The sequence below is a fragment of the Sesamum indicum genome, linkage group LG9 (assembly GCF_026168435.1).
Source record: "Sesamum indicum cultivar Baizhima isolate 11 linkage group LG9, ASM2616843v1, whole genome shotgun sequence".
NCBI classification, from domain to species: Eukaryota; Viridiplantae; Streptophyta; class Magnoliopsida; order Lamiales; family Pedaliaceae; genus Sesamum; species Sesamum indicum.
Genome location: NC_142665.1, coordinates 3,106,218 through 3,116,813, shown reverse-complemented (window position 1 = coordinate 3,116,813; position 10,596 = coordinate 3,106,218). Strand labels below are relative to the sequence as shown.

At 35.2% G+C, this 10,596-nt stretch overlaps 2 protein-coding genes and 1 long non-coding RNA gene across 3 annotated transcripts; 1 reads left to right on the top strand and 2 right to left on the bottom strand.

Moving 5' to 3' along the window:
• Positions 1-1,082: 1,082 nt before the first annotated feature.
• LOC105170399 (uncharacterized) lies at positions 1,083-2,880 on the bottom strand. The gene has a single exon (XM_011091150.3). It carries the CDS (start codon positions 2,227-2,229, stop codon positions 1,360-1,362), a length of 870 nt encoding a protein of 289 aa, XP_011089452.1. The 5' UTR covers positions 2,230-2,880; the 3' UTR covers positions 1,083-1,359.
• A 2,795-nt stretch (positions 2,881-5,675) lies between these two features.
• On the bottom strand, positions 5,676-6,740 carry LOC148786822 (uncharacterized). Its single transcript, XR_016067504.1, has 2 exons — positions 6,170-6,740; positions 5,676-5,823 (listed from the first exon to the last, which is right to left on the bottom strand). It is a non-coding gene; the product is annotated as an uncharacterized LOC148786822 (long non-coding RNA).
• Positions 6,741-7,941: 1,201 nt separating this feature from the next.
• On the top strand, positions 7,942-10,361 carry LOC105170398 (uncharacterized). The gene is made up of 2 exons (XM_011091149.3): positions 7,942-10,030; positions 10,114-10,361. The coding sequence occupies exon 1, from the start codon at positions 8,526-8,528 to the stop codon at positions 10,023-10,025; it is 1,500 nt and encodes a 499-aa protein (XP_011089451.1). The 5' UTR covers positions 7,942-8,525; the 3' UTR covers positions 10,026-10,030; positions 10,114-10,361.
• The last annotated feature ends 235 nt before the right edge of the window (positions 10,362-10,596 follow it).

The window sequence follows — 10,596 nt, the reverse complement described above, 5'->3', positions numbered from 1 at the left end:
GGTTACACTGATCAAGTTAGACAATATCTTGATAAATTTTGGAGATAGAAATATTCGATTGCAGTTAGATTCTCTTAATTGGGATAGCCACAACAAGTTTATTTCAATTTAATATTTTAATCAGAAAAGAAAAGCGAGATAATAATGAATCCCAAATATAAATGAGGAGATGACAACATATAATATCAAAGGAGGTTGCTCAGCACAAAAACATTACCATCCTAAATGCTAGTTAACTGTTTTGTACGCGTACACACACAAACGTATGTTAATCAGTTATGCAGTCGTCGAGCCAAGATGAACCTAAATCGAAAATCAAAATAAAATATAAATTTGAGCAATAATGGCATTAGTGTTCACATTTTTCTGACAAAGCATGGACAAAACATTCATAATAAGTGGCACACTTGTTAGATAAATTACTTAGTTGTCATGCATAAGCATTAATTGAAAAGTTTGCACCGCAGTACTTTTAAGGATTTAGGATTTGAACAAATTTATCACATTATTTATGTCAATTTGCATCAATACCCAATGAAAATGACTTAAATGCATACTATATTCGATGTTTTGTACATTAAATGCATAAATAATTATTACATACCTGTCGTTTAAAAAAAGTAAGTATATAACAACTATCTGAGAGTTATTTCCATATACTTCACCTAAGATTTTGTGCTTTGACAAGAACGGAGAACCTCCTCCTGAAAGACCAAAATACAAGGGTAAAATTGTATTTTTTTTCTTAATACAAAATTAAGAAAATGAATAAAATAAATTAATGTGGCATCCAACATTGGTATATCATCGTTGATTGAATTATTATGAATATTTTTCACTATGTATATGAATATATTATTCGATTATTAATTTTCTTTTGATTTGACGATTTAATATTTTTTATCATTTGATAATTCAATTATTAATAAGATTGAGTTTGACTAAATTAAAATTAATTATATGGTAAATACAATATATTATAAAAAATGATATTTCATGTAACAGATATATTATACTAATACTAAGATTGATTTGGTTGAACGAAGATAAAGAATGGTTGGTAGAGGAGAAAAGCACAAAACTTCACGGAGATGATTGCAAATAACCCAATCATCTAATTACTCAGATGTAATAATCACCAAATACAAAACCGCCCACAGACAGACAGAGGGCTGAAATGATTCCTGTGCTCTCTAAGAATCGTTGGTAGATGCCTGGGCTACAAGAATCAAAATACAGATCTAATAATAATAATAATAATAATATGATCTCTGATTCCAATGAACATATACAGAAAAACTGAACAACAAAAGAATAGGAAACAACCTAGACAGACCACACACACATTCAAGGAAAGATCTACTGCACACAGGATGATGTCTTGTCAACAACTGCTTTCAATGTTGCCTTGCTTTGCTTACTGAATTTAACAAACGAAACATATTCTTCTTCTTCTTCTTCTTGAGAATCCATTCTTGAATTCTGTTGAGTATCTCTGGCAGTGGCAGCAGAATCTTGAACTGACCCTTCAATCTTGACGCCCCTTTTCCTCTCAGCTTCCTCCATTACCAACCTCCTGATTAGCTTATCCTCAGCAGCCTTCAAGAACTTGAACTTGGGAGGTGGCGAAGATCTCAGCCTGTTGATTTCTGCCTCTGTCAGGGACTCGAACAGGGGGTTCAGTCCATGATTACTGTAACAATAAGAATCCAAAGGGTTTGAAGCCTTAACAGTTGGTGAAGACAAAGGGGTGAGAAAAGGAGTGCCGTCGACAGGGAAAACAAGGTCACTCAAACTCTTTGTTCTTGACCCTTTTCTTGATTTCCCATCTTCAGACTCCAAATCCTCCTTGTTCTCCTCTTTAATTGTAAAGAGAAATCTTGGAGGCCCACAAAGATTGTGCATTCTCATCAACTCCGTCTCCACCCCTTGCTCGCCGTACCCCTTGAGCTCCAAATCTTTGGTTGAGCCCATCTCCAAATCCTCTTGTTCTTGAGGGTTTCTCACTGAGTTGGTGAGTTCTTGAGTGCTGCCTGCACTGTTGAAAGAAGTGCTGCTGGGCCTTTTCCAGCAAAAGAGAAAAGAGAAGTCCTCAATTTCTCTGGTGCTGCTTGTATAGCCCACTCTCTTCTTCCACCACAGGAAATAGTAGAGCTCCCCCACTAGCCCCATCAAGATGCAACCAAAAACAAAACTCAAACCAATACCCAAACCACTGAAAGATCCCATTTTTTTTTTCTTTTGCTTTCAGAAAAAGTGTCCCTCACATTTGTGAATGCACTGCACACAAAAGCGCATTAGACAGAAAGGAAAAAACTTTTCAAGAAATACTTCCCTGGAAAAAAACTAAGAAATAGATAGCTACAAGGCCCATCAACAGGGCTTTTCTTGAAATACTGCTATGATTTTCTCCAAGCAGCTTTTTACTTTTTCTCTCCCAAGTTCACATACTGATACTCCACAAAGCGAATACGATTCCGTATGGTAAAAAAGCTTTCTTTAAGGAGCTTAAACAAGGTATATTGCCTGAAATACACGCAGCAGTGGTTTGAGAGAATCTCTTTTCCTGTGGAGAAGTAAAAGAAAAAGGAAAATCTTGGGAAAGCAATTGCCTAATACTAAAAGCAAAGAAGAAATGTGGAGAGAGAGAAAGAAAGCTGGGGGGCTATTTTTGATTTAATAGGAAAAAGTCTGAAATCATTCCTAATATGAAAGACATTTATGGGATTTGGGCAAAATTTACAGAAAGCTGGGCTGGGTGACAGAATTGAGGGTAGTGTGTGTGTGTGTGTAGAATGGCTGGAGGGGTCACATCATCACTGGATATCCCACATGGGTTGGCAAAAGCATGCATTAGGCCAAAAATGCAGAACACAGAAGAAAAGGCTTATTTCAAAATCTTAAGTGGTATATAAAGCGTGTCCAAATCTTGAGGCTTTGTTTTCTTCTCTTCTTCAAAAATTTTGAACTACTTTTGAAATTGGGTGTGGGAATTGGGAAAAAAGAGTGGACTAGAGCTAACGGGTTATGTTTAATTTTAAAATTTGAAATGGGATGAAGATGGATAAAAGTTAGAGTAAAATGTATTTGATTTTGAAGTTTAAGAGGAAAATAAGATTTATTTATCCTTTAATATTTTATAATTACACTGACGCTATTTGTAATTGTCACATTTTCTTACATTGTCCCTTGTCAAGTATTTACGGCCCCAAAGTGCTAATATCATTGAAAATTGCAGTGAATATTCAATTTGTCCTTATCGATAAGATCTTCACTGTTTCATATTTTTTATCGATAATAATACCCTTATAGTGATCATCAAGGTGCTCAATGGATCGAGATGATTCAAGATTAATTGAGGAAAGTCCGATAAAAAATCGATTTAATGATTGGTCCTGGAATGGTCTGGGTTTTAAATAAGTTTCAACTATGTCCATTTATAAACCCTGAATTGGCCCATATCCAAAGTTGGCTCGATTGGGCCTATTTTATTTATTTATTGGTTTTATGAAATTGTGATTTTATTTTGAATAATTACTTAATTTTATAATTATCTTATAAACAACATAAATAATAAATTATATAAAAAAAACTTATAACTAGAAAAAGTAGTTAAAACTGCATAATGAACTTAAATAATATTGATATTGATCAGAAGGCCTAACCTAGGATCACGAGGTCGGGGGCCATTGGTCTGAGCCAGTCCCAGATATTGATACTTGGGATCGGTCCAAAATCAACACTGTCCCAATGGAGCTCAGGTCAGGTCTACTTATTTTTTGACTCGGGCCAACTCGATCTTATGCAAGACTGACTGAACCCAATTGATTGTGCATCAACAAGTGGTTATTGTAACTAATATTTTTTTAACAAAATATTTGTAATTGATAATTTGACAAGATGGGTCTATCAAATATACGTATAAAATACTTTATACTTTTTATCACCCTTCAACCATATAAAGTTTTGATAAATCCATTTCAGCAAAATTTTGAAGCCAACACCCGGAGCCCTATAGGCAGTACTTGAAGATGCACCAGCCTGCGGAACTAATCATGCACTGCAACGGATCTACCCACGTAACAATCTCCGGCCTGCCTCCCTCACAAAGGTCAAGAAGCCTACCTAACCCCCGAGGAAGTTGAGTAGAGGACTGAGCCATCAGGGCTTGGACAATCCTCCGTTTAAGGGAGAGGAAGTTGATACACTCTTCATCATCTTTTAGGAAAATTATAACAATTTCTCCTATTTTTAGGTATAATTATAAATACTCTCTTATTATTTGAAAAATTATAAATAATTCCCTAATGTTTAATAAAATTCTATAATACTTGAATAGGGTATTACTGCATTCTTTTTCTTTATTTTTAAAAAATTAAATATTTGTGTAAAAAAATCGAACTTGGTGGATGAAAAAGTTATAAAAAAAATTATCTATTTAGAGGATAAAAATAAAATAAAATTATAATTTTTAATCCACAAGAACATTTAGAACACTAAAATTGATAATTAACATATTACTACCTTCATATATTGTATATTGTAGTAATTGTCGATATATTATGTAAAATAATATATTAATCGGAACAAAATTAAGTTTAGTTCTTTGTATTCTTTTTCCAACAAAATACTTTAGATTAGCATTTTGAAATGCAACAAAACCAACTTTAAATAAGTGAAAACAACTCCCTCGTAAAAAAAAAAAAAAAGAAAAAGGTGAAAACACCAAAAGAAATAGGACTTTTTGTCCGATTAATTACCATGGTCAAAAGTAAAAAATTATGACAAAAGCTAATTAACATCGGTTATGCAATGTCTATTAGTTGTTGTTTTTATAGGCGTGACAAAAAAGAAATATATAATCGTTGAACCATGGCTAATATTCTTGTCCATAGACCATGATAAATTTTAATTGATCATGGTTAAATTAATTTTTCACATTGATTTTATTTGAATATAATTGACATCATTTATTTATCGTAATTTTTTAATCGTAGTGATGTATAGTGTAAAAAATAATTCATTTTCTTATAGTGAATAATCGCTTCACTTTGCAGATAAAAAATGATAAATTTGGAAAACTCGCTTTAAACAAAAAATGGAAACAAGAAAGAGTTAACCATAGGAATAGCTGATTAGTACTATTTCTTTTTCTCAATTTCTAACCATAAATATTAGAATTTTTAAATCATTTCACTTAATTTAACGATTTAATTGTAAATAATTGATGAGTTGCGTAAATTAAAAAACTAAATTATTCTGTTTGCAAGTTGTTTATATAATATTTTTTAAAAAAAAAAAATTATGTTGCATCCCAATGATGAACACTGCAAAATGTAGTGCTTGTGGCTGAACTCAATTAATGTCTCCCAAAAGGTGGGGGAATTTTGCATCTTAAAATTATCTCAACTAATAATTATGTCGTTTGGTCCCAATGGCAGAAAGTCAAAGAGGAAGAGGGAACTAATTAACTTTTTTTTTCTTTTTTAAATTTTTGTAAAAAACAGGGAAGTACAGTTTCTTTTCCCCCCTATAAATGATTTAATATGACCCAAAAATAAATAAATATCCAACATTTTCAGTATTTGATCAATTGGACTTCTTATTATAATTTCTATTGCATTTTTTCTTCTGTTTATTTAAGTGTATAAAAATTTTAAATTAAATTATTGGCGTTATCTTTATACACATAATTTGTATATATAAAATAAAATAAAAAGTACAGTGGAAAATCCAATCAGTGTATTTGATATAATAATGAAAATGAAATTGGGAAGCAGTGATGAAGTTTGAGAATGAAACAGGTAGCCTCATCAACTGAATCTAGAAACACAACAGAAAATTGTAAAATCAGTAGTCAGCTTTAATTAACAAGAAATCAACTGAAACACGCATTTGAAACATTCGAAAATATTCTCAGCAAAATTTGACACTCTCACCAGACATTAAACAGCCTCAATGATGAAAATTTTCACTCAAGTATTCTTAGGAATTTTTGGGGATCAGCAAACATAAAAATTTTCACAACAGAGAATAGTTAGAAGGCAATAAGAATACTTAAATTTTTTTCGGCAGCAGAGAAAACACCAAATCTGAAAACTAAAACCAAAAGGCAGAAATTTTCAACTAATAAAAGCAGCAAGCATCACTTCGTTCGTGAAAAACTTACTCTGGTGTGGTGCGTGTTCGGAGCTGCAAATCTGTCGTCCTCGCCATGGTTTAGACTTCAGTTCGTATTCTCCAACTTTTGAATCTTGATAAACGATGCTAATAAGCTTAACGCCACAAAAATAAGCCCCGACATCGGAATTGAACAAAGGATACGGAAGGGCTGCGGGTGCTACAAGACATTAGGCTCTGCACCAAATTAATCATACCTTTCTCGGCCTTTTGGCTAATTTTCTTATGGGGAGTGCCCATCAGGGCAGCTTGCTGCTGGGACTCTCGAGTGTTGCTTTGGCTTCGCACTATTGGCCTGTCGCATTCCACCAAATCCAGTCTACTTCTTAATACCTTCACAAGAATTTATTTTATTCTGTGCAAAATGGTGCAGGGATGTCATAAAGAAATCAGGACTATGATCAATGACAATTTATTGAAATAAAACATATACTTAATAAGAAAGTCAAACTCCACATGCATCCCGCATTGTCTTAGTAGTTGGGGAGAAATTAGCCAAAGTAATCACAACTTGAAACATACATTCTTTGATTGGGTCAACCGGTGATCAACAAGGCCTATGACCTAGGTTCATGACCTCCATTGCACTTGGGGAGGGGTACTTATTTAAGATCAAATGATGAACTATGTCATAATCTATGGTAGTAAGAACTTGCGTGTTCGCGTAGCCCCCACCCCAAGCCTTAGTATAAAAAATGTATTATTTTCATTATTTGTTTCCATCCATTTATTTTTGTTCCTTTTTCGTGGTTCTATGGGATAAGGTTTAGAGATTGAAATTTAGAATAATGAAATTTTATATCTTCATAATTCTAAAATTTGTTAATGTATCACTTTATCAATCGATATCACAACCAATTGAGATTATTAATTTTTATCCAAGAATCGTATAGATCAGTAGACATTCACCGGTACTTGCATTTGATAGTCATAGGATGAAATCTTTCACAATCTTAATAGGAGTCGATGGATAATTATAAAGTGAGATAGATAAAAACGTGGGTGCTGCTGGGTATTTTTTATTTTCATCCCAAAGTTCAAAAAAAAAAAAAAAAAAAAGAAGCCAAGATCTTTTCAAACTGCCCCATTTGATGTGGAAGAAAACACATCTCATAGCTGTACTTATGTATGGAGTAAGTCACAAATGTTTCGGGCTGGCCCCCAAAATGAACACTCTAATTGAGTTGATCTAAAAAGATTTCAAACCCAATCAAAAGTTCAGCACCTTACACTTGGGCTTGGATGACTGCAACACTCTTGTAAGAATATGTGAGCATCTTACAAAAGCAACTTTGATTTTTAATAATAAGAAAATAATGTGCTTTCACTGAAATATCCTTAAAATAAAACATCTACATTTTTAGTATTTTGTTTTGATAAGTTATTCTTTTCTTTTGTTTTTCTTCATATTTAATTATTAAATTATGCACACGTGTTGGATGGATTCGTCGGTAAAATGTAAAATAAAAAAGTATAATAACTACTACTAAAATAACTTAATACATAAACATTAGTGGATTAGAACCCATATAGGCCGCATATCATGGGCTTTAGTTTCATCAATTGAATTACCTTAATATTTTTTTTAAAATTTTTACACCAGAATATATGGGCCACAATTACCAAAAGAAAAAAAACTAAAAATTTGAGCACTGAAATGAGATGGATTTAATTTTTTTGGACTCGTTAGTGCAATTAATCCCTTTCTTGGTAGTGGTTCAGGTCCACTTGACAAGCGCTTATCACAGAGCAACATCTATCGTCTATTCGTCAGCCTCTCACACCTCTTATCAGAGACGTACTCCCTAACGGAATCCGTCACCGTTTATTTGCCCTTTAATTTCAATCCCTCGACCTCCAGCCTCAACCCACCCTCCCTCTCTCAGTTGTAGGTTGTTGCTCAGAAATTTCTTGCTAAGATCTTCAGCATTTTTTTCGTGGATTTCTAACCAAAAGGTAATAGTTTTTCTGTTTTCCTATTTTTTTTGGGTCATGGGGCATTTCTCCCTGTTGCCGTTTCCTGTTTCTTTCGTGGAAGCTCTTGATTGACTGTAGAGATTTTTTGCTCTTCTATTGTCGGTTTAGTATTCATAGATTTGATCTTGGTGACTGCCCAACTGCTTAATTTGATAAACTTGTCAGAACCCTTATTCATTTTGAGTTTAAAGATTGAGTATCTTTATGGGAAGATGAGTCCTGCGGTGTTTTTATAGTGGTTCCTCGCTGTGGGGCTTCTGTGGAGGTGCCTTGTTTCTTGATTTTGGCGAGGGGTGTAATTGAATATAGAAATTTTTGATTGGCTTGAATAAAAACCCTTAATTGTTTAGAGGATAAAGGTTTGGGAAATGGGGGAGGATTTGTTGACAAGCTTAAGTATTGAGAATTATCACCCATCAACATTTTTGTCGATGGATTCGATCACCTGTCATGAGGAGCCTGATCGCGATATGAATAGGCAAGTTATTCTTTCGGGGCCGCCCGATATTAATCTTCCGTTGTCTGTGGAGCGAAGCCCTCCCCCACAGCCATGGAACCACGACTCTTTTGATATGCTTGAGGTTGGGCTCGGACACCAAGTTAATGACTCGGATAAACTCCTTGATTTGCCTAAAAATGGGCGGAAGTGTGCCAAGAGATTGGATAGTGTGTGGGGTGCTTGGTTCTTCTTTAGTTTCTATTTCAAGCCTGTTTTAAAGGACAAATCAAAGTGTAACGTTGTTTGGGATAGTAATGGGGTTTCTGGCTTTGATAAGTCTGATCTTCAACTCGACGTCTTCCTGGTGCAGCATGATATGGAAAATATATATATGTGGGTTTTTAAGGAGAGGCCTGAGAATGCATTAGGTAAGATGCAGTTGAGAAGTTACATGAATGGCCACTCTCGCCAGGGTCAGCGTCCATTTCCATTCAGTGCTGATAAGGGTTTTGTCCGGTCTCATAAAATGCAGAGAAAGCATTACCGAGGACTTTCTAACCCACAGTGTTTGCACGGGATCGAACTGGTTCCATCACCCAATTTCATGGGCCTCGACGAGGAAGAACAGAAGAAGTGGGTGGAACTCACCGGTAGAGATCTGAACTTCTGCATCCCGCCTGAGGCAAAAGAATTTAGTTCATGGAGGAACCTACCAAACACAGATTTTGAGCTTGAAAGACCACTTCCTCCATTGAAGAATCACAATTCCCACCCCCCTGCAAAGAAACTGCTTAATGGGTCAGGTTTGAATTTATCAACTCAGCCATCAAACCATGTAAATGGCAACGGGATGGATCTCCCATCTGTTGGTACCAAGAAGAGGAAGGATCTGTTCTCGCATGGAAATGATGAAGAGTGCTGTTTGCCTAATAATCTTAATGGAGATCGACATCAAGATGCAGAATTCCATCCTGTTGAACCTCCTTGGTTGAGTGAGTTTACTGGGGTCATGAGAAATGTCTATGGCCCTGTTACGGCAGCTAAAACAATTTATGAGGATGAAGAAGGATACTTGATACTCGTTACTTTACCTTTTGCTGATCCTGAAAAGGTGAAAGTCCATTGGTGGAACCATCTCACACATGGTGTGGTGAAAATCTCATCTGTCAGTACGGCATGCATGCCGTTTATTCAGAGAAGCGACCGGACATTCAAGCTCAGTGATCCAGCTCCAGAGCACTGCCCTCCGGGGGAGTTCAGAAGAGAAATCCCACTGCCCACTCGGATCCCTGATGATGCGAAGCTTGAAGCATACTTTGACAAGAGTGGAACAGTTCTTGAGATCAAAGTGCCCAAACATCGCGCGGGACCAGAGGAGCATGAAGTTCCTGTTTGCCTTCGCCCTCCTAATGAATTTGTGTTGTCTTGAATGAGGTACTTTGACTGGACAACACTAAGTGCTGGCATACTGATTAAGTTGAGATCCTAATTAGTAGCAGAATGAAATTTATGCACAGATTTTATCGATTATCGTCTTAGCTCGAGTTGTGGCTTTCCCATCTTCTCAACATTGATAGCTGTTGTCCCGGCGTTTCTGAATTTATGCCAAGAAGTCATGGGGCCGAGGGTGAGAATCTCACAGCCTGACTTCTGGCGTTAGATGGTAGATCTTAGAATTGCTTAATCCAATATCTGATTATTAACCAGGTTTCTTGGAAAAATCGTCTTTATTCTTATTTAAGATATGCTGCTGCATTACACATCTTATTTGTGTGTTTATTCTGGTAATCATGTCGGGTAGCTATAACGATAATCTTTCGATTTATATTTTCATGATGATAGTCTGTTTGCTTTTGTTTTTCCCAGTGGTCTTGGATAAGTTTGTTTTGGAAAATTTTGAAGTATGCTCTGGAAGATGGGAAAATTGGGCACTAATAATTAAGCTAATTTTAGCAAAACAATGGGAAACGTTATTTCTGTGTTAGGCTGTCTTGGTTAGC

Excerpts from the sequence above, each read along its gene's own strand:
- LOC105170399 (XM_011091150.3), bottom strand. The coding sequence starts at position 2,229 with ATGGGATCTTTCAGTGGTTTGGGTATTGGTTTGAGTTTTGTTTTTGGT.
- LOC105170398 (XM_011091149.3), top strand. The coding sequence starts at position 8,526 with ATGGGGGAGGATTTGTTGACAAGCTTAAGTATTGAGAATTATCACCCA.